Here is a 20,981-nt window from a genome sequence, read left to right as displayed (position 1 = left end):
GAAGAAAGTGAGAGACAAGAGTGCATGCAAACTGAAGAGCATGGTTGGCTCATGGAGATGGTGCAGATGATGAAGCCTAATCTACCCTTTGGCAACATCGCTGGAAGTAGTCAAAGCAATCTTGAACTTGACCCACTGGTTCATGCCATGGATCAGCAGGACAACAGCAATTCAGCTTGTGAGTAGACCATTTGGCAAGAATGGTGTTCCTTTCAAGTTCTCCAAGTTCTGTTCCTGTGTTTCTGACTTGTTGTATGATTGCTCTCTCTAAAGCTAGCTCTCAATATGTTTGACTAGCATACCCCATACCCAGTCTTCCATGTAATCTCTTGAATGTAGATTGCTTCAATGTGATGAATTGTTCCACATAAAAGATGCTGATTGGTGTAAGTGCAGAAGAATAATCTTGGGGGAGGAATGCTGCATGTAGCCCTGGTTCCGAGCATGTGTGTTGCACAGAACTCAGCTGAGTTGTGTTTGTAGCTTTGGACTCTCTTTTGGACCACATCATCCTTGTTCAACTGAACTCATCAATCATCAATCTCCTATTTCTGGCCCTCTACTTCAACCATGGTGCACACTTCCAACAAACAGCACCTCCTGGACAACATTGAGACTGCCATCATGCACTCATTGATGGTGGAATTCAAGATGCAACTTGATCTGATGGATGTCAATGCCACTTGGCACCCTAATGATGACCTTGAAGAGTCTGATGATGACATGTTTGATCATGCTGTCTCATTCATGCTCATCAGGACTTATGACATCATCAGCCAGTCTTGATACACAGTTGAATGCCTTCAACTGCCACAACAAAGGGATCCCCTCATCAACATGCTTGATCAATATGCTGTCATCAACTGCAAGCTCTTTCTAGGGGCTGTTTGCATGACCCCAGATGCATTCCAAGCTCTAACTTACAGACTCAGCACAACCAATGCCTTCAGATCAATATCAAGCTTTTGGCATGTTCAACAGCAAGTGGCAGTTGGTCTATATTGGCTTGGATGGTCAGGAAATGGTGGTGGAGTTTGTGATGTTGCATTTGCCTGTGGTTGCAGTTGGGGCTCAGTTCATGAGTGGACAGATAGGACTATTGCAGGCCTATACAAGCTGAACAGTGAGGTAGTAACCTTTGCAACTGAAGATGAGTGTGCTAAGGCAAAAGCATGGGTTGCTGATAAGAGTGGAGTTGAGGAATGGTCTAGAGGATGGTTGGTGGTAGATGGTATGCACATCAATCTTGCTTGGAAGCCAGCACTCAATGCTTGTGAGCATTACTCATACAAGGGTGATTATACATTCAACATTGCCCTTGTCTTCCTCCCTCATTCCTTGCACATTGTTGAGTTGGTGGTTGGACATCCTGGGTCATCACATGATGCATGAGTCTGGGCTTCAGGCAGTGGTATTGTTGTGGAGCCTCATTTGCATCTTGATGAAGGTGAGTTTGTCTGGGTTGATGCTGGTAATGGCTACTCCAGCTACACAGTTGGACCATACAGCAACACTGCAGTAGCAAAGAGCAGAGATCTCCACTACTTCAACTATTCACTCTCCCACATTTGTGTCAAGGCTGAACATGGCATTGCATACCTCAAGAACTGCTTCCAATGTCTCATGGGATTTTGAGGCAACCTGTATTGAGAAGAGGACTGTCAGCGGTCGCGCGCCTGAAACCTGAGATCGGTAGTTGTATCAATACTATTACCAATTCTGTCGAGTTATGTGACAGCACTTGTGGTATTGCAATTCTTCACGAGATATGCAGTAGAGCTGTCTCTATTACTTTTCTCGCTCGAATCTGTAGTTGTGATGATGCTATTGCAGATTTCGACTGACCACTGTCAGACACTCCATTCAGAGGTAGCTCGGCATGATCAATAACTTATGCGAACTCGCTGGTGACACCAAAGGTCTGGTGTGAATATGGATTGGTGGCGTCAACACAAGTGTCCAGTGTGTCGACTATGCTTGAGGTGATCCCCGGACCGCAGTGGACGACTGCCTTTGGTTCTATCGAGATCTGGACTGCTGGTTTGCTAATAACCACCTTCGGATGTCAGGAAACAGTGATGCAACACATGCACTTCGATGAGGAGCAATCTATTGATTGCAACTTATGCTGACTGAAAACTAATGAGTACTTGTGTTTCTAAAGTATTGACTAGTTGTATGGTGAGTGTAGAGTGGATGAGGATCCACTTGACCATTTGTGACGAGGAGGTAGGACTATATACCTCTTCGCAGCGTCACCAGCGACACTGCTCCTTCTCCCTCTCTCCAGAGGGTACCCTCTTCGTCGAGTACTGCACAGGGATCTCCAAGGAGGCACCTCCTCCATATCAAGTCTTGTCCCTCCTGTCTTTCCTGAGCTGTGTCGACTTCATTGACACTGCTCCTCCTCTTCACATCCCTTTCACCAGTGTCCTATACACAGATCTCCTTCCTTTGACTGGCAATGGTTCTCTTCTACTCCTGTCCTGTGGGCCCCTGAGTGGTAACCAACCATGTGTCGCTGAGCTCGGTCCCCCTCGCATGTGAATTGTCATACAGACATCCTTACTACCGATCTCCATGGAATCTGCCACATGATCTTGCTTGCTGCAGATTCTGGTGGGATTTGTGATATCGATGATGCTTGTGCCGATTTCGCTGTGGTCTGCCATAGAGCTGGTTCTATTGCTGATCTCGGTGAACTCTGTCACAGCTCCTATGATCTACCCGATTCCATGATTCCTGCACTACCTTCATATGAACTTTGGTCTTTCCTCGTTCTGTGCACCCAGGCCCATGACAAGGACCATGAGAAAGCTGCACATACAGTCCAGGCTTGTATCATTGCACATACATTTGCAAGCCATTATGATTGACCAGATGAGGTGGCAGAATACCTTAAGGCATCAGAAAATCTATCTGAAGCTGAAGTGCTGGAGACCACATCACAGATGGAAGCATATCAGCAGGCTACCAAAGATGCAAGGATACAACAAAGGGAAAACCAGCAGCAATACAAACAGGAACAGGCTGCTGCCATGGAGGGCATGTCTCAGAACCAAGTCCAGAAGTTCAGGCAGGAGAAAGCATTGGATCTTAGGGAGGAGATGCTCACTGCACTCTTTGCTTCTCAGGGCTGCCCTTTTGAGGACACAACAGCAGAATCTCAAAGGATGGGAATGACAACATTGGCCTTCACCAAATGGCAGGAGAGACAAAACTGATGGCATGAGGCTTACAGAAGACAGCAATCAGAACAGGTGTGATGTAAGCTTTTTGCTTTAGCTTTTCAATCAAAGGTTTTGGCATTATTCAGTATAGTGTTCAACAATGTCTGATATGATCACTTTGATCTTGACCTGGTGTAGGGAATCAGCAATTGCCTTTACCTGCTGAGTCAAGTGAAACTCCATGATGCAAGTATCACAGGCCTGTGCAGTTTCTTGGGGCATCAAAAATTGGGCCCAAACATATTTTCAAAGTATTGTGTTTTCAAAACTCAGAGAAAACTGAAACCCCCTACTTTGACTGTGATCGGGCTCCGCACTTGGTGTGAATGCAGAAGCGAAGCAGCTTGAACGCAGTTTGCAGCCAAAAATTTCGGAAGTCTAACAAACTGGATCTCGAGAATCGGCTTTTCCGAAGATCAAAGTCGCAGCGCAGTTTTGGTCAAGATGCTGCTCCACCTCGTCACAAAGCCACAGAAGGTGATACACTTCCGCTCTACAACCATCACCTCACCTCTCCTGATCAATCACTGACCTTTCCAAGCTCGTGATCTGCACAACAGTCTCGTTCAGGCCGACATCGCATCATATCTAGGCTTCATACGACTCATTCGCTTTTCTGTCGTCACGCCTTCTGCCGCACTTCCTGCGTTCCCGCTACCCTTTCGACTAAAAGCCCAACATGGCGGACATCGACGGTACGTGCTTCGACAGCCTCACACTCAGCCCCGCCCTTCCATCAGCTACTCCCCCTTTCCTGTATCCGACGTGACGTGATCATTCAGCCTCTTGCGCATCTTGACTGTATCTTGTCGGCACTGATCCGCCCACACTGTCGCCACGCCAGCCCTTCAATTGCTGCCATATGTACAGGATCGGCCAGTTCCGCACCTTTCAGCCTTTCCAGAGTTGTTCACTGCAGTTGGTTTCTTCGGACTTGCCGCTCGAGATCACCTGCCATTCTCAGCATCACTACTTTCTGCACTACGATGGCAGCTCTGTTGGCCCTGTTGCACGTTCCCTTGCTCTATCGTGCCAGCTCGTTCGCGTTTCCCTCTGTCTCTCTCCTGTCACCATTTTGCGTCGTCTCCACTCGCCCTCATCACATTCACATCCACCAACAATTATCACTTACGCCCGAGATCACTAACTTTCAACCCCGCACGTTCACTTTTTGCCATTCGACTCAGCAGCACAGCAATGGAACGGCGACGCCGCCCGTGACGCCGCCCGAGAGACCGACAATGCTGCCTGGAACGGTGGACGAAGCCCTTCACCAAGGGGCGCTGCCACTCCTCCCCGCCGTGAACGTGAGCGATCTCGCTCTCCTATGCGCACTGGCGACAATGAAGACCGCAGCAACCGGTATGTCTCGCCCCTTCTGATCTCAAGGCCCTCCGCACATCTGCTGACGCTTTCCCATCACCATCTTCTGGTCATTGTCATTTCCGCATTGCCTACAGTGGAGGCCGCGATGCTGGTGACAACAACCCAGGCAACAACCTTCACGTCTCTGGTCTCAGCAACCGCACCACCGACCGTGACCTCGAGGATGCGTTTGGCAAGTACGGAGCTGTATGTATCCTCCCAGAACTTTTTCGCCATCACTCGCTAAGATACCTGCGCAGACCGCTGACTCTTCTCTACCTGTTCACATCGCTTCATCACTCGCCTACACAGATCGAGAGGGCTCAGGTGATGTACGACCCACACTCTCGCGAGCCAAGAGGTTTCGCTTTCGTCACTTTTGTCAAAGCTGAGGACGCAGAAGCTGCCATTACGGCCATGAACGGTACTGAATTCCTTGGGCGCAAGATTACCGTCGACAAGGCTCGACGTGGACGTGCTCGCACTCCCACTCCCGGTCGCTACTTTGGTCCTCCCAAGAAGGGTCGTGAAGGTGGACCTCCCGGCCACTACGGTGGAGGTGGATACGGGCGTGGCCCTCCTCGCGGTGGATACGGCGATGACCGATACGGTGGCATGCCCCCTCGTGGAGGCGGTTACCCTCCCGCATACCCCCCTCGCGACCCATATGACCGATACGGACCCCCTCCTGGCGGTCGTCCCTTCTCTCCGCCTCCCATGCGTGGTGACCCTTACGACCGCTACGGTCGCGGCCCACCCCCAATGCGTGGAGACTACCCTCCTCGCGGTGACCGCGACTATCTCCCTCCACCTCCCCGTGGCGGTCCAGGCATGGACTATCCTCCTCGCGACTTCCCTCCTCGCGGCCCTCCAGGTGACTACCCTCCTCCTCGTGGCTACCGCGATCTCTCGCCACCTCCTCCCCGTGGTGGTCGATACGATGACCTGCCTCCTCCCCCTCCTCGTGCCGGTGGTCCAGGCGGAAGATACCCCGACGCACCATCTCGTCCTCGTTACGACGACGCTGGTCCTCCCCCTCGTCGTTACTAGAACAGCAGCACAGCCAAAATGGTCCTGTAAAGTCCCGTCAATCATGTTACACTAACAATCGTTCCATATGAAATTTAGTCTTTGAGTCCGCAAACCACGATTGCAAGGTATGATGGGAAATGAAGAAGGCGAGACGAGTCGCCTTGTCTATCAGATTGCAGATGCGGTAAAGTTGAAGATACACCGGCATCACCAACGCGTGACGTGTTAAATGGAAGCTCACGGGATCGGGGAATTGGGAAAGCAATGAGCAATGATGAGGACAAGCAGAATGCAAAGTTAGTGGGGGCAAACACAGCCTATGCACAAGTGTTGACACCATGGTATGCAGGAGGTATGTTGGCATGACAACACTTATGAAGGGAGATACATGGCACATAGGCATGACTCGACAAAGTAAGCACAGTCAGGTGCTGAGGACATGTATATATACTCCTAGCTTAGTTGTTACCTCCTATATAAAATTCAAGCCTTTTTGACAATACCCAATTGTGTGAGTGCCTGCCAGTGGCCTCTGTATCAGTGTATTTTAATTCAACTGGCTCCCAACGTGGGGCTCGAACCCATGACATTCATCATGGCAGGAGATAGTGACTGCCAAGCCAGCATGGGTGAAGCAGCCAGGAGGACAAGAAAAGGTAAAATGACACAACAAGTGCAAATTGATGAAGAGGCCACTGATGGTAATGAGACCGAGTATTTTGACAATGAGGATGAAGGAGAATCAGAGTCAGACAATGATGACAACCAATATGATTACTGCACCCTGGCCAAAATCTTGGAGACAGTCCCAAAACTCACATCACGCAACTACTATAGTTGGAGCATGCTCATCAAGGCCAATCTCAGAGTAGTCCCTCATGCCACATGACACTTGGAAGGCATGTATGACAAAGACCACCCAAAATGGAATAGAACCTTTGACAACACTCTAGTGGGTGGCCTATGAAGTACCTTAGACACTGAAGGAGAGTACAACATCCTTTACCTCCTACTTGACATCAGCAAGAATCACCTGACCTGCCATCAAGCTTGGAAGAAAATCGAAAAGAGCCTTACCAGCAAAGCAGCTAGAACCTCACAATGGATAGCATTACTTGCTGAGCTCAATGAGGCAAAGATGTTTCATGCTGATGCCCATAAGCTAATCCAAGAAATCAGGGTCATGCAGATGGAAACTAGCCTCCTAGGTGCTCCATTTAGCAATGATGCACTATATGCTGTGCTCCAGAGGTGCACAATTCAACACCCGATCTACAAGGAAACAGTCACCACAGTTCACCAAGTCAGTTTCGATGCCCTAGCAATGGCTTTGACCACACACCAGTCTTCAATGGAGAATGTACCTGGTCAGAAAGTGGACCCATGGCAAGCAAGTGCCAGAGTTGCTGGAAGCAACGAAGAGCAGGCTGATGATACTGAGTCAGACATGGGCAGCACGAGGACCACAACCAGACCAAAGAGAATTTGTTGCTGGGTGTGCAAGCACTATGGACATGGCACCAGCAGATGTGATGCTTCTGTTACCATCCCCAAGAATTCCCCCCTCGCCCAGACCAACTAGGAGGTTTGGTGCTCTTTCACTCTGAGTTGGCAGCAGCTCCCAAAGTCAGAAGAAACCACATGTTGGATCTTGGACTCAGGAGTGAGCTATCACATGGTTAATGACCACAGTATGCTCATTCATCCAAGAAACTGCAGAAAGTGCATGTATACTGCCAGAAGCGAAGTACTGGAAGTGACTGCTGTGGGAGATGTCAGCATAGAAACAGAACATGGAGACGTACATCTCCAAAATGTATTATATGTTAAAAGGCTCAATATTAACCTGTTGTCAACCAACTCACTAATGGATGAGGGAGCATGTGTGACCTTAGACCCCACAGGCAGGCAAATACACCTGGCAAATGGTGTGCTATTGAAAATAGTGAAAGATCGCAAGCATGGACTGTTGGAATTCAGAGGCAATACATGGCAACAAAGCACAATGACTACATCAACACCACTGTTTGAAGGCATTGATGAAGAGTTCGAGCTGGTCAATCAGAGACAAAAGGTTTCCACAAGACAGCTCTGGCATGAGCATCTAGGACATCCAGGTCGAGACAAGTCCAGAGTGATTATTGATAAATTGAAAGGTGAACCTGTAGCAGCATTGGACCCAGATACAGCTCTGACATGTGAGCAGTGTATACAGTCCAAAAGTATGGTTGCCCAGATGGGGCAAGGTAGTGGCAAAACAGCTGCAGGGCCCCTAGATCTTATCCACATCAATCTGATCATAGACTCATCCCACGTAACAGAATATACATGCACATTAGTGCTGGTTGACAACTATAGCAAGTATGTGCATGCACAGCCACTACTATGAAAGAGTCATGCATTCATGCAACTCAAAAGAATAGTTTCATCCCTAGAGACACAGACAGACAGGAAGCTGAAAGCTATCCAATCAGATCAAGGAACCAAATGGAAAGCAATGAAGCATTAGAATGGTTACTAGAAAAGGGCATTGAATGGCAAACTACCATAGGTTACAATAGCAGGCAAAATGGATGAGTAGAAAGGATGAACAGGAGCCTGGGTGAAAAGATGCAAATGTTGCTGATGCAAAGGGGGTTACCAAAGAGGTTCTGGCTGCATGCCATATGAGCAGCAGCCTTTAAGATCAACCTCACTCCCAATGTCAACTGAGAGTTTCCATATCAGCTCATGTTCAAGAGATCACCAGAACGATTTATTTGCCTCATGTGTGTATTCAGATGCCTGGCTTGGGTGAACATCCCAAAAGCCAAAAGAAACAACAAAAAGTTGGACCAGCAAGCAGTCACAGCCATATTCATAGGGTATAGTTTGGAAAGGAAAGGGTGGCTATTTTACAGCCCTGACTATGCTCCAAACATCTTCTGGAGCAACTCAGCAAGGTTCATGGAAACACAGTGCTGGTCAGACTGATCAGAATGGCGACCAATGAATATCTGGCCCCCACCAGTCCCAACTATTGAAGAGGATCTCAATGACCTGGGGTACACAGAAGAAAACTTGTTTGATGAGAGAGAACAAGAGCCTCTAGAGGAGTATGTTGATATGGTATCAACTCCTGAGGAAGAGGGACTCGAAGGGCCGCATGTTAATGATGAAGTCCTTAACAAAGTACCAGAGAGAGAAGAATATACACCAGTACCACCTGAGGAGAGAGGCCCATGGCCAAACTGGAAGCCAGCCAGGAACATGCACAACCCAGAGACCTGGGTAAAGAAGAGTTACTTTGGGCTGGCTGCACCAAAGGCCAAGGAAGGAAAGGACAATTTGAATCCAACTGTCCATGAGGCACTGGCAGGAAAGGACAGGAGATTCTGGGAGGAAGCAATGCACAAGGAGTTGGATGGCCTAGAAGCAATGGGAACATGGGAAACATCTGATCTACCACGAGGTATGAATACAGTTGACACATGATGGGTGCTCAAGATCAAGACTGATGCAAACCTGGTCCCCACAAAGTACAAAGCAAGGTTGGTAGCACAGGGGTTTATTCAGAGGGAGGGTCTGGATTACATGGAGATTTTCGCACTAGTGGCACCCATCCAGGCAATAAGGGGAGTGCTGGCTGTTGCAGCCATACAAGATTGGGAGGTTGACTCCATTGATGTCAAACAAGCATATCTCAACTCAAGTCTGCACCATGATGTATATTTGAAGCTGCTGGTAGGGACCAGAGTACCACCAGGGAAGGTATTGAAGCTCATAAAAGGGCTCTATGGCCTGAAGCAATCGGTTAGGGAATGGAACATTGAGCTGGATACACATCTCAGAAGCATCAGCTTCCACTGCATGCCAAGCACCCCATGTCTTTACTCAAGAGGAGCGGGTGATCAACTCATGATCATCACAGTGTATGTGGATGATATGCTAATTGCATCGCCTTGCCAAAAGGAGGTCAATCACACTAAGGCTGAGATCATGAGCAAGTGGGGAACGGAGGACAACAGGCCTGTAAAGGAATTCCTAGGCATCAGAATCACTCGAGAGAGAACACAAAGCAGAATCGCACTCGACCTGACTGCATACATTAAAAGCATGGTGTCAGTGGTCTCGCGCCTGAAACCTAGGTCGGTCTGTCGAGATACTCGGTGACTATCAAGTTGTGCAACAGCTATTGTCTTGGTATCAGTCTTGACAAGCTAGTCATTTGGTGACTATCAAGTTGTGCGATGACAGCAGGTGGCATTCGTTGTATATACTATCATAGGTTTCGGCTGACCTCTGTGGACACTCCATTCAGGGGTAGCTCGGCATGATCAATATCAATGCATAGGTTATGATGACACCAAGGTCTGGTGTGAGTGTTGCTGATGATGAGGTTGATGGTGTTGGTGATAAGGTTGGTGGAATCAACATGAGTGTCCAGTGTGTTGACTTGATGCTTGAAGTGATCCCCAGACTGCAGTGGACTACTGCCTTCGGTTCTATCTATATCCAGACCACTGGTTTGCTATGAACCGCCTTTGGATGTCAGGTAGTGGTGATACAACACACACACTATGATGAGGAGCAACCTTGATAGATTGCTACTATGCTGACTGAAACTAATATATACTTATGCTGAAGTGATAACTAGTTATGATGGGTGTAGAGTGGATGAGGATCCACTCGACCTTTGATGATGAGAAGGTATGGTTATATACCTCTTCACAGCATCGCCAGTGACGCTGCTCCTGCTCTCTCTCTCCAGAGAGTACCTTCTTCATCGAGTACTGTACAGGGGGCCCCTCTAGCACCACTCCTGTCCTCTTGAGCTATCCTGCTTGTTTGGCACCCTTGTGCCTCCTGAGTGGTGTCAACTCCTTCAACACTGCTCCTCCTCCTCAGGACCTGCTTGCCAGTTCCCTATACACTGCTCCTTCTCCTTTGACCAGTGACAGTTCCGTTGACTCTTGTCTCTCGAGCCCCTGAGTGGTAACCATCTGCATGCTCCTTGAGCTTGGTCCTCTTTGTGGCTGTGCCTGGCCCTCCTCGCATATGGGCTTGGTCCTCCTTTGCATGTGAGTCCGTAGGAGTCCATGGTCTCCATGGAGACTGCACTACGACCATGCTCTCTAATGGTATCGACTAGATCTTTGATACCTGTGCTCCTTCCATATGAACCAGTGACCTGTCAGCGGTCGTGTGCCTAACACCCGACTCTCTGCGGAATGGGTCGTCTCAGCGGAACTCAGTGAGTTCCGATAGGGAGGGTAGACTGAGTGTACTTCTCGGAGAACCGGTGAGGAAGTTCTCCTGAATGGTTACCCATGATACCCAATGAGTGAGGCCCAAGGAACGGATGTCGACTAACTGCTGTCAGCACTCTGTACAGAGGTAACATGGCAAGTTCAGCTCCTAGCGATGGAGTAGTACAACACCAGCATGAGTGTCGAGATGTTGGCATAGTACTGCAAGTGACAGAGCTAGTGCTCAGTCATTGTTGCTAGCAGCGGTTAGGCTATAGGGACTGGTAGAGGTTCCAGGCCCACAGTGGAGGTTCCGCCTGTAGTTGAGGTGCTACAGCGTCGATGTAGGTGTCAACAATGTCGGATACAGTATTCTTCGTTCGATGACGAAGACTCAGACTTGTACTGATCACAATAGATGTTATTGCGATGTGCGACATATAAAGAATGTTGCTGTTCGTGTAGTATAACATATGGTTACGATCACTGTGAAGGTTTTTAATAGAGTGGATGAGTCTCCACTCATCCAGTAGCATGGAAGGATAGTATATATACGAAACTGTACCGAAATCGCAATCTAGCACTGTCACATGACCTGCATGTGACATCGCTCAGGCCTTGCTTGGTAATGCTGACTTCAGCACCTTTCTGAGCTGCCAAGCCGACTGCACTTCCAGAGTGATTGTTCCCTTAGCAATTCATCAAGTGTCTAATCATCGTCGATCAATGACATTGACCTCCCACGTGCTCGACAGGGTGGTGCTGCTCAACAACCCTCCCATCTGTTCCTGCCACTGGTAGTCCCCGATGTCCAGCAAGTTACAGTCATCTACTGGATTCCCCTGGGATCTGCCGAGCCAGGCTCTTACACTGGCCCTCAGCCGATTTAACCTCTCTGTCTGCGCAGATGGCGCAGACTCCATTTCGGCTGATGGTGCAGACTCCATTTCGGCTGACCGGCTCCCGTGACATGACCCTCCTGCTTCTTGAGCATTCAGGCCCATGACACCCTCCTCCTCATTGTGTTGTCCCATCTGTCTTTCCTGAGCCATGCCGACTCCATCGACACTGCTCCTCCTCCTTCTGTCCTCCTCACCGGTTTCTCTTACACAGCTCTCCTTCCTTCGACTGGCGATGGTCCCCTATCTTGTGTGCCCCTGAGTGGTAACCAGCTGCATGCTCCTGAGCTCGGTCCCCCTCTTGGCAGTGCTTGGTCCCACTCCCCCCATGGAAGCTCATGGTATGCCCATTCCTATCACTGATCTCTGTGGAATCTGTGATAGGATCTCTCCTATTACCAATTCTGGCAGAATCTGCCATACCCCCTCTTATATCACCAATCTTGGTGTGATCCATAGTACCATCTTCCCTCGAGCTGATCCTGGGCTTGTAGTACTATCCTCCTTCCTGCCGATCTCAATGAGATCTGTCATAGAGTTGGTACTATTACCAATCTCAGTGAACTCTGCTTCAAATCCCACAATCCACCCAATCCCTTGATTCCTGCACTCCCTTCATATGAGCTTGACAGATCTTCTAGCTTCTGCACATCCCCCCCCCATGACATTACCCCCCTCTTAAGAGCCAAGCTCCATCGAGGCAAGTCTTGCACCATGCCTGTCCCATACCACCAACTTCCTGCCTTTTTGTCATTGCCACCCTACCTATTTCCAGCATGACAAATTCACCTTACCAAACTCGCTCGTGGGCGTCTGCGAGTGCTCCTCCTCCCCCTCCTAGATGTCGTCGGATTATTGTCTGGCTTCGTCCTTGCAAAGACTTGGACCCTGGAGCCAAGTCTTCGAACTCGCTGGGGCCAGCTCGAGTGGCTGACCTGCTCGCTTCCCCAGTGGCTCTTCCTTTGCCACTAGAGCCCCTTTTTCTGGGGATGGATGACGACATCATCCCCAGCCCCCCAGCTGCTCCTTCCCTGGCCTGCAATGGGCCTCAACTTGTGGGAGAGGACTATTCCCCAGCCTCCCCCCCTTTGGATCTATACGAGGTCGACGCGAGGTGCCCCCCTCGAGACCTGACCATGCTGGAGCATCAGGCTGCTTGGGAGGCAGAGTTGGCTAGGACTCCAACTCCTCCTCCCACTGCTGACGAGGTGGTAGACACAGTGCTAGCCACTTCCCGACCAGCCACACCCATCTACTGCCTGGAGGTACAACCTCTGATGTCTCCTCCTCGTTGGCGAAGTCACCAAACTCCTCCTTTACCTCCCCCCAACCAGCATTTCCCAACAAATGGAGAAATCGCTGGTTGGGCCGAAAGATTCATTGTTGCTGACCTTGTGGCCCAGATCGCTGATCAGCACTATCCCTTGGACTGGGATGTGCCTTGCAGGTTGATACCCAAATGCTGCCTGCATCGTCTGGCCATGTTGCACCTGACTGAGGGCTGCATGCCATGGCCTAGTTGGCAATGCCACCAGTGCTTTAACCTTGGTATTCCGTGAGTTCCTCCCCTTTTTTCACGTAACCCTTGGTTCAGCTGATACTGACCCTCCTTTATGCACCTTCTTACAGCTGCTTTGCCTCCACTTTCACCAACCCATTTGGTGAGTGCAACTGGATTCCCCATGCCTGTACACACTGCTACCTCGCCAAATTGGGTCACTGCAAGCATGACATTCCTGCCCATCTGGGTATGGAGTATCCTGGAGATGGGACCCCCAGTCTGCAGCTGCAGGGCTCACATCAAGCTGAGCAGGCCCACTTGACCATAGCAGGTGGAGATGGTCCCAGCCTTATTTGTTCGGAGGAGCAGACCTTCAACCCAGTCATTACTGGTGGCTGGGTGACTGCGATGCAAGTGATCTTCCATCTTTGCCAGCTGGAATTGGTAAGTTCTATCCTCTGTGTGCTCCAACTCTTTGTTGAGCATTATAACCATTTATACTCTGAGCGCCAGCCTCATGAGTTGGTTACCAAGTCTGGCAGTCCTCCAGACCCTATTGACTCATGGGTGGAGCCCACGGTCAATGAGCGGTGGACCCGGGCAGCCCTTGCTGCTCCTTGTGTCCCATCTGGGTATGTCGACATATAGCGACATACCTGCAATTCCAATCATCCATTCTTCTTGATGACTGTTGAGTCTGTGACCTGACTCCCCGTGAAATTGCATGTGCGCCTGATTGCTGAAATCAAGCCTTTGAGCCCTCTTGTGTAGTGACCCACTGTTCTGTTGGACCCTCCTCCTGAGATCTGTAATTCTCTCAGTCCTATTACCGATTTTCGTGAAATCTGTAGTTGCACATCTTCTATTGCAGATTTCGCTCAAATCAGTCCCATCCCTGCTCCTACCGCTTCTGCCCTTCCACCCCATGCCCTTCTCAGTTTCCTCTCCCCCCCAACACCTCATACTCCTGGATGAGGTCAGGACAGTTGAGGTTTGACACTGGCTCCCAGGAGGCAGCTTCCTCTGGGTATCCTCGCCAGAAGACCTTGTATTCAGTCATCCTATTGCATGTGCATTTACCAATGAGTGCCTCCACTTCGAATTCAAGGTCTTCATCCGGTAGTGATGGTACCACTGGTTGTTCTGACTGTTGAGGGAGTGAGCTCATTTTTGCTAGCTTGAGCATTGACATGTGAAAGACATCATGGACTCTGAGGTTTGCCAGCAATGTAATTCTATATGCCCAGCAGCCCACTTGCTCCTGAACTGGGTAAGGTCCTGCAAACCTGGTATCCAGTTTCAGCATGGGTTGTCTCATCTTCCAGTTCCAGCAATTGATATAGACCATGTTGCTGACCTTGAATTCGATGTCCTTGTGTTTCCAGTTGTATTGCTCCACTGTCTGCCACTGTGCCTCTCGAATCTGGGTCTGGAGATATTCACAACATTCCTTTCCATCGACAAGGTACTCGGATTGTTCTGGGTCATTGACCCCTAGATGCTGGGGTATGTCTGGATGTGATTTGGGGTTCCATCCATAACATGCAAAGAATGGTGAGACGCCGATACTGTTGTGGACAGTGTTGTTATAGACAAACTCTGCCATCTTGAGTAGTTCGGCCCAGTCATTCTGCTCAAAGTTGCAATACATCCTTAGATACTGCTCCACCACCTGGTTAACTCTTTCAGTTTGTCCATCAGTTTGTGGATGATAAGCTGTGCTGAGGGAGTGCTTCGCACCGATGCCTTCAGCGAACTCTTTCCAGGCCTCTGAGATGAACTGTCTGCTGTGATCGGAGACCATGTGATCTGGACAACCGAACTGTCAGATCACATGTTTCCAAAGTAAGAGAGCAGTCTGTTTGGCCATGACTGTCTTATGAGTCAGGGCAAGATAGCATACTTGGTCAGTCTATCGATGATGACCAGGATAGAATCATACCCCTCCAATAAAGGTAGGCCCTCAATGAAGTCCAGTGATACTGAGCCCCAAGGTCTGTACATTGTGGCAAGCAGTTGCAGCAAGCCATATGGTCAGTGGCAAGGAGCCTTGTATCTCGCACATACAGGGCAGCTCACCACATAGTCAGCTATCCAAGCCACCATGTTTGACCACCAGTAGTGGCATTGAGCTGCTTTAATGGTAGCATCCTGTCCCATGTGTCCAGCAGTAATGCCATCATGACATTGGGACATCACCATAAATCACAAGTGCTCGACAGAGAGGGATTGACCATCCACCTCTCTAGCACTTCAGGACTGGTGGTTGTTGGTCTTTCCAGGCATGGTTACCTTTGGTATGACCAATCTACTGCCACTGTGCCATAAGCCATCCTTGATCTCAAATGGCTTCTTGACATGTATCCCCTGTAGTTCTGGGTCCAAGGGCTGGAAGATCTTGGTCAGCTCCTTGAGCCCTTGGGTTGCTATTGATTCCATAGTGAGCATGGGAGCCACTAATATGGAATCTTTGCCTAAGCCAGCTGTTAGGACCGATTCTGTTGAAATCAGTAATATTGCGCTTGCTATTACATTTCCTGCTGGAATCTGTTGTAACCCACTTCCTATTACATTTCCAGATTCCACCTTTTCAAACACCTGAGAAGGCAGCAATTGCCACACATTGTGCTCCTGCTCCTCACCAACTGGTTGCATGTCAACTCATCTGGTGAGAGCATTGGGTTTGCCCCCCTTGTCTCCTGGTCAGTATTGCAGCATGAAGTCGAAGTCTGCTAGTAATACTGCCCATCTTGCTTGTTGCCCTGTGATGCACCATTGTGACTCGAAGTACTTGAGTGCCTTGTGATCTGTGAGGATGACCAGCTGACTCGGCAGTCCTGCTAGCATGTGTCACCACTGGGTGAGGCAGGTGACCACTGCTAGGAGTTCCTTGTCATGGATCTTGTAGTTCTTTTCCATGGATGACATCTTCCAGGAATAGAAAGCCACAGGGTGCCAACATCCCTCGTGCTCCTGTTTGAGCACACCAGCAATGGTGAAGTTGCTGGCATCTGTTTCCAACCTTGTCGGCAGGTGGTAATCAAAATGCCAAAGCACTCCTGCTGTCGTGAATGCTTGAATGAGCTTGTGGAAAGCCTGTTGGGCCTCTTCTGACAGCTCAAATTTCTTGAAGCATTCCATGGGTTTGACCAGAGATGTCAATGGTTTGGTGATTCAAGCAAAGTGTGCTATGAATTGCCAATAGAAGTTGGCGAAGGCTAGGAATTGTTGGATGTCATGTATTGATTCTGGCATTGGCCATTCCTTGACAGTTTGGACCTTCTCTGGGTCCATCTCAATCCCAGTCAGTTTGATGATGTACCCCAAGAACTCAACTGTAGTGATGTGAAACTCACACTTCGACAGCTTGGTGAACAGTCAATTGCTTCTTAATCAAGTGAGAACTTCTGTGACATGTCAGACATGTTCCCCTTCTGTGCTACTGAAGATGAGGAAGTCATCCAGGTACACAACCACAAACACTCCAATGATGTCTCGGAAGATGTGATTGATAAAGGACTGGAAATGGGCCAGTGCATTCGCCAGGCCAAAGGGCATCACCAGGTACTCATAGAGTCCCAACTGTGTGCCGAATGCAGTCTTCCATTCATCCCCTTTTGTGATGCAGATGAGATTGTATGCTGCCTGCAGATCTAACTTGGTATAGTTCTTTGCCTTCTGGAGCAGGAACAGCTGCTCCTTGATGAGGGGCAGCAGTGCCCAGTTCTTGAGGGTGATTTCATTCAGGCCACAGTAGTCCATGCATAGCCTGAGGCCTCCATCCTTCTTGGGCACAAAGAGCACTGGGGATCTTGCCAGGCTCTTTGAGGGGCATATGAACCCCTTCACAAGGTTCTCATCAAGGTACTTCCTTAATTCAGCCATTTCCTTTAGCCCTTTGAGGTATAGTGGACCCTGCAGTGGCCTACTGTCTTCCATCAGTTCCAGATGAAGATCATGTTCGGTATGGTGGGGCAGCTTATCTGCTTCCACCTCATCGAACACATCCTGCAAATGTTGATATGGTTTTGGTATATCTTCTGCTGATACCTTCTGATCAACCTCTACTTCCATTTCTATGCCCTTGTCGGTGCCAGTGGGTACAAACCCAAAGGCCAGGAGCGACAAGGGTGGGAGGTCCAGGAGCATGAACCCAATGGGTCTGTCCTCCAGGGCAGCTTGTATCAGGCTTGCCACTGAAACAAACTCATTCCCATGGATGGTCAGATGTTTTGGTTTTTCGTCATAGAGGTGTGTTACCACCGATCTTGCTGAATTCAGTGATAGGCTGTCTTCTATGGCAGGCTCTTATTTTAGCTTGCTAGTTACAACACCTTTCACTGAATTCGGTAATAAGTTGCTTCTTATGACAGATTTCACCGAATTCATGTGTAGTCCCCCAGTTATGGCTTCTTCAGGGGGCCATTTTGGGGGTCAGTCCTTGTCCTGGGTCCAGAACTCCAGTTGGCCTGTCTCCCACCATATGGTGGGTTTGAGCCTTCTTAGCTTGGTGAAGCCCAAGATAAGGTTGTAGTTGGCAGTATCAGCCACTGAGACTTCGACTACTCCGAGACTGTGCTTGCTGATAGCAACTTGAATGCTTGCTGAGCTGTTGATGGCAAGCTGATGCCTGGTGACACCATGTATGGTTCTTGTTTTTGTGGGTTTTGTGGGTATGTGGTACTTACTAATAAAAGAATCTGAAACTATTGACAGTCCAGTGCCAGTGTCGGCAAGTATTCAAGCTGGATGGTCTTGAACCATTCCAGAGAGCTCTAGTACCACCATTCCTCTGCTGGTAGAGAAGCATATGGGGCAATCTTGATATATACATAAGGATGGCGAGGAGGTTTGCAGAGCAATGCATGCCATCAGTGCATCACCCCACTGCCATTTCCCTTGTCGACATTGTCTTGGACCTCTTCCTGGCCAGCATCCATTGGTGGTTGATACTGGCTGAAGTCTAGAACATCAGGGTTGACCATTTCTAGGTCATCTGTCTGGTTATCCCTGGGGTCCAGGTCTCCTCCTTCAAAGGAGGTTTCCATGGTTACCATTACCTTCGGGCCCATGGGTTGGGGCCCCAAGGCATCTGGCTTCTTGCTTGGGCAATCTCTTGCCCAATGGCCAAGCCCCTTGCACAGGTGACAAGTGTTGCTGCTTGGTAATGCAGGGCTTCCTTGTCTCAGACCCTGAACCAATTGATGGGGCAACAGCCGATTGGTTGGTCAGCTAAAGTTCCCTATTGTTGTTTGTGCCAGTGGTTGGGGATAAGTCTGTGTTGATCTCCTCGACCTCATGATACCATTCCCACCTCTTCACAGGTGGGTTCTGCTCAAACTTCTCCTGCAAACTGCATGTGAGACTTCCCCTAAACAAGTCTATAACTAGTTCATTGTCATCTAAGTTGACCTGTCCTTCTAGATCCCTGAATCACTTGATGCAGTGTGTGGCAGCCCCTGGTGCATCACTCGTGAGCTGGAGAGCCAGCAGTTTGTTGTAGGCCTCCATTCTGGCATTCTGAGGATTGAACTGTTCCGTCAGGTGCTCAGTGAAGTAATGCCAATCATTGAACAGTCTTCCTTCTCAGCCTCTGTCGATGCGAAGCTTGGAAGTCCACCATTCACAAGTGTTCCCTTCCAATTGAGCACCAATATGATTGATCATCCTTGCTTGCTCATAGACCTGGTTGAATTTGAACCATGCCTCAGCCTCAAGAATGAATATCTCAATGTCTCTAGGATTAAACTTGGGGAATGGGGTGGCGACCAGCTTGGAGCATGAGAGACTGGGGTCTCCAGAGGTGCTCACATCATCCTCTTGGTTGAAACCATAAGGTTCTGCCCTTGGCCAGTTGTACAGATCCACATGGGGCCTGAAGTATCTGGGCCCAGTGGGTGAGGTGTACTTGTCATAGTTGTTGACTGGCAGTTCACTCGGTTCCACGAATGATACCACCTGCCTTGGATGCGAAGCTGGGGACAGTGTGGGAGGGTCTCGCATCATCTCTTCCCTAGCCTCTTGATCTCCTGGGTCAGAGGGCTCGATCACCTCTGTCAGGGGTCTCGCGCCTGAAACCCAGGTCGGTCTGTCGAGATACTCGGTGACTATCAAACTGTGCGACAGCTATTGTCTCGGTATCGGTGACTATCAAGTTGTGCAGTGACAGCAGGTGGCGTTCGTTGTATACTATCGTAGGTTTCGGCTGACCTCTGTGGACACTCCGTTCAGGGGTAGCTCGGCACGATCAATATCAATGCTATGATGACACCAAGGTCTGGTGTGAGTGTTGATGATGATGAGGTTGATGACGTTGGTGATAAGGTTGGTGGGTGTTGATGATAATGAGGTTGATGGTGTTGGTGATAAGGTTGGTGGAGTTGGTGATAAGGTTGGTGGCATCAACACGAGTGTCCAGTGTGTTGACTGATGCTTGAGGTGATCCCCGGACCACAGTGGACTACTGCCTTCGGTTCTATCTATATCCGGACCACTAACCTGCTATGGGTGCCTTCGGATGTCAGGTAGTGGTGAAACAACACACACACTATGATGAGGAGCAACCTTGATAGATTGTTGCTATGCTGACTGTAACTAATGAGTACTTATGTTTCTAAGTATTGACTAGTTGTATGGTGAGTAGAGTGGATGAGGATCCACTCGACCTATGATGATGAGAAAGCATGGTTATATACCTCTACTCAGCATCGCCAGCGATGCTGCTCCTGCTCTCTCTCCAGAGAGTACCTTCTTCATCGAGTACTGCTCAGGGGCCTCTCCTGCTTGGCACCCCTGTGCCTCTTGAGCTGTGTCGACTCCTTCGACACTGCTCCTCCTCCTCATGACCTGATGTCAACTCCTTCGACACTGCTCCTCCTCCTCATGACCTGGTGTCGACTCCTTCGACACTGCTCCTTCTCCTTTGATCAGTGACAGTTCCTTTGGCTCTTGTCTCTCGAGCCCCTGAGTGGTAACCATCTGCATGCTCCTTGAGCTTGGTCCTCTTCGTGGCTGTGCCTGGCCCTCCTCGCATATGGCTCGGTCCTCCTTTGCATGTGAGTCTGTAGGAGTCCATGGTCTCCATGGAGACTGCACTACAACCATGCTCTCTACTGGTGTCGACTAGATCTTCGATACCTGTGGCCCATGACAAGTACCTCTTGTCATGGGCCTGGATGCTCAAGAAGCAGGGGGGTCACAGGTTCATATGGAAGGAGCACAGGTATCGAAGATCTAGTCGAGATCAGTAGAGAGCATGGTTGTAGTGCAGTCTCCATGGAGACCATGGACTCCTACAGACTCACATGCAAAGGAGGGCCAAGCACAGCCACAAGGAGGACCAAGCTCAAGGAGCAGGCACAGCCACAAAGAGGACCAAGCTCAAGGAGCATGCAGATGGTTACCACTCAGGGGCTCGAGAGACAAGAGCCAAAGGAACTGTCACAGGTCATGAGGAGGAGGAGCAGTGTCGAAGGAGTTGACACCAGGTCATGAGGAGGAGGAGCAGTGTCAAAGGAGTCGACACAGCTCAAGAGGCACAGGGGTGCCAAGCAGGAGAGGCCCCTGAGCAGTACTCGATGAAGAAGGTACTCTCTGGAGAGAGAGCAGGAGCAGCATCGCTGGCGATGCTGAGTAGAGGTATATAACCATGCTTTCTCATCATCATAGGTCGAGTGGATCCTCATCCACTCTACTCACCATACAACTAGTCAATACTTAGAAACAT

At 49.4% G+C, this 20,981-nt stretch overlaps 4 protein-coding genes across 4 annotated transcripts; 3 read left to right on the top strand and 1 right to left on the bottom strand.

Annotated features, from left to right (window-relative positions):
• Nucleotides 1-4,216: 4,216 nt before the first annotated feature.
• UHO2_01579 (uncharacterized protein) lies at nt 4,217-5,645 on the top strand (the record flags this gene model as incomplete). The annotated part of the gene is made up of 2 exons (XM_041554046.1): nt 4,217-4,537; nt 4,587-5,645. The coding sequence occupies 2 exons, from the start codon at nt 4,217-4,219 to the stop codon at nt 5,643-5,645; spliced, it is 1,380 nt and encodes a 459-aa protein (XP_041409980.1).
• A 1,120-nt stretch (nt 5,646-6,765) lies between these two features.
• Nucleotides 6,766-8,204, top strand: UHO2_01578 (uncharacterized protein; the record flags this gene model as incomplete). The annotated part of the gene is made up of 3 exons (XM_041554045.1): nt 6,766-7,122; nt 7,246-7,988; nt 8,051-8,204. 3 exons carry the CDS (start codon nt 6,766-6,768, stop codon nt 8,202-8,204), a joined length of 1,254 nt encoding a protein of 417 aa, XP_041409979.1.
• Nucleotides 8,205-12,530: 4,326 nt separating this feature from the next.
• UHO2_01577 (uncharacterized protein) lies at nt 12,531-13,903 on the top strand (the record flags this gene model as incomplete). Its single annotated transcript, XM_041554044.1, has 2 exons — nt 12,531-13,309; nt 13,384-13,903. The coding sequence occupies 2 exons, from the start codon at nt 12,531-12,533 to the stop codon at nt 13,901-13,903; spliced, it is 1,299 nt and encodes a 432-aa protein (XP_041409978.1).
• A 286-nt stretch (nt 13,904-14,189) lies between these two features.
• Nucleotides 14,190-15,910, bottom strand: UHO2_01576 (uncharacterized protein; the record flags this gene model as incomplete). The annotated part of the gene is made up of 3 exons (XM_041554043.1): nt 14,190-15,077; nt 15,323-15,406; nt 15,548-15,910. The coding sequence occupies 3 exons, from the start codon at nt 15,908-15,910 to the stop codon at nt 14,190-14,192; spliced, it is 1,335 nt and encodes a 444-aa protein (XP_041409977.1).
• Between the last annotated feature and the right edge of the window lie 5,071 nt (nt 15,911-20,981).

The sequence above is a fragment of the Ustilago hordei genome (assembly GCF_900519145.1).
Source record: "Ustilago hordei strain Uho2 genome assembly, contig: UHO2_contig_02, whole genome shotgun sequence".
NCBI lineage: Eukaryota > Fungi > Basidiomycota > Ustilaginomycetes > Ustilaginales > Ustilaginaceae > Ustilago > Ustilago hordei.
This window is presented reverse-complemented; position numbering and strand designations above follow the sequence as displayed.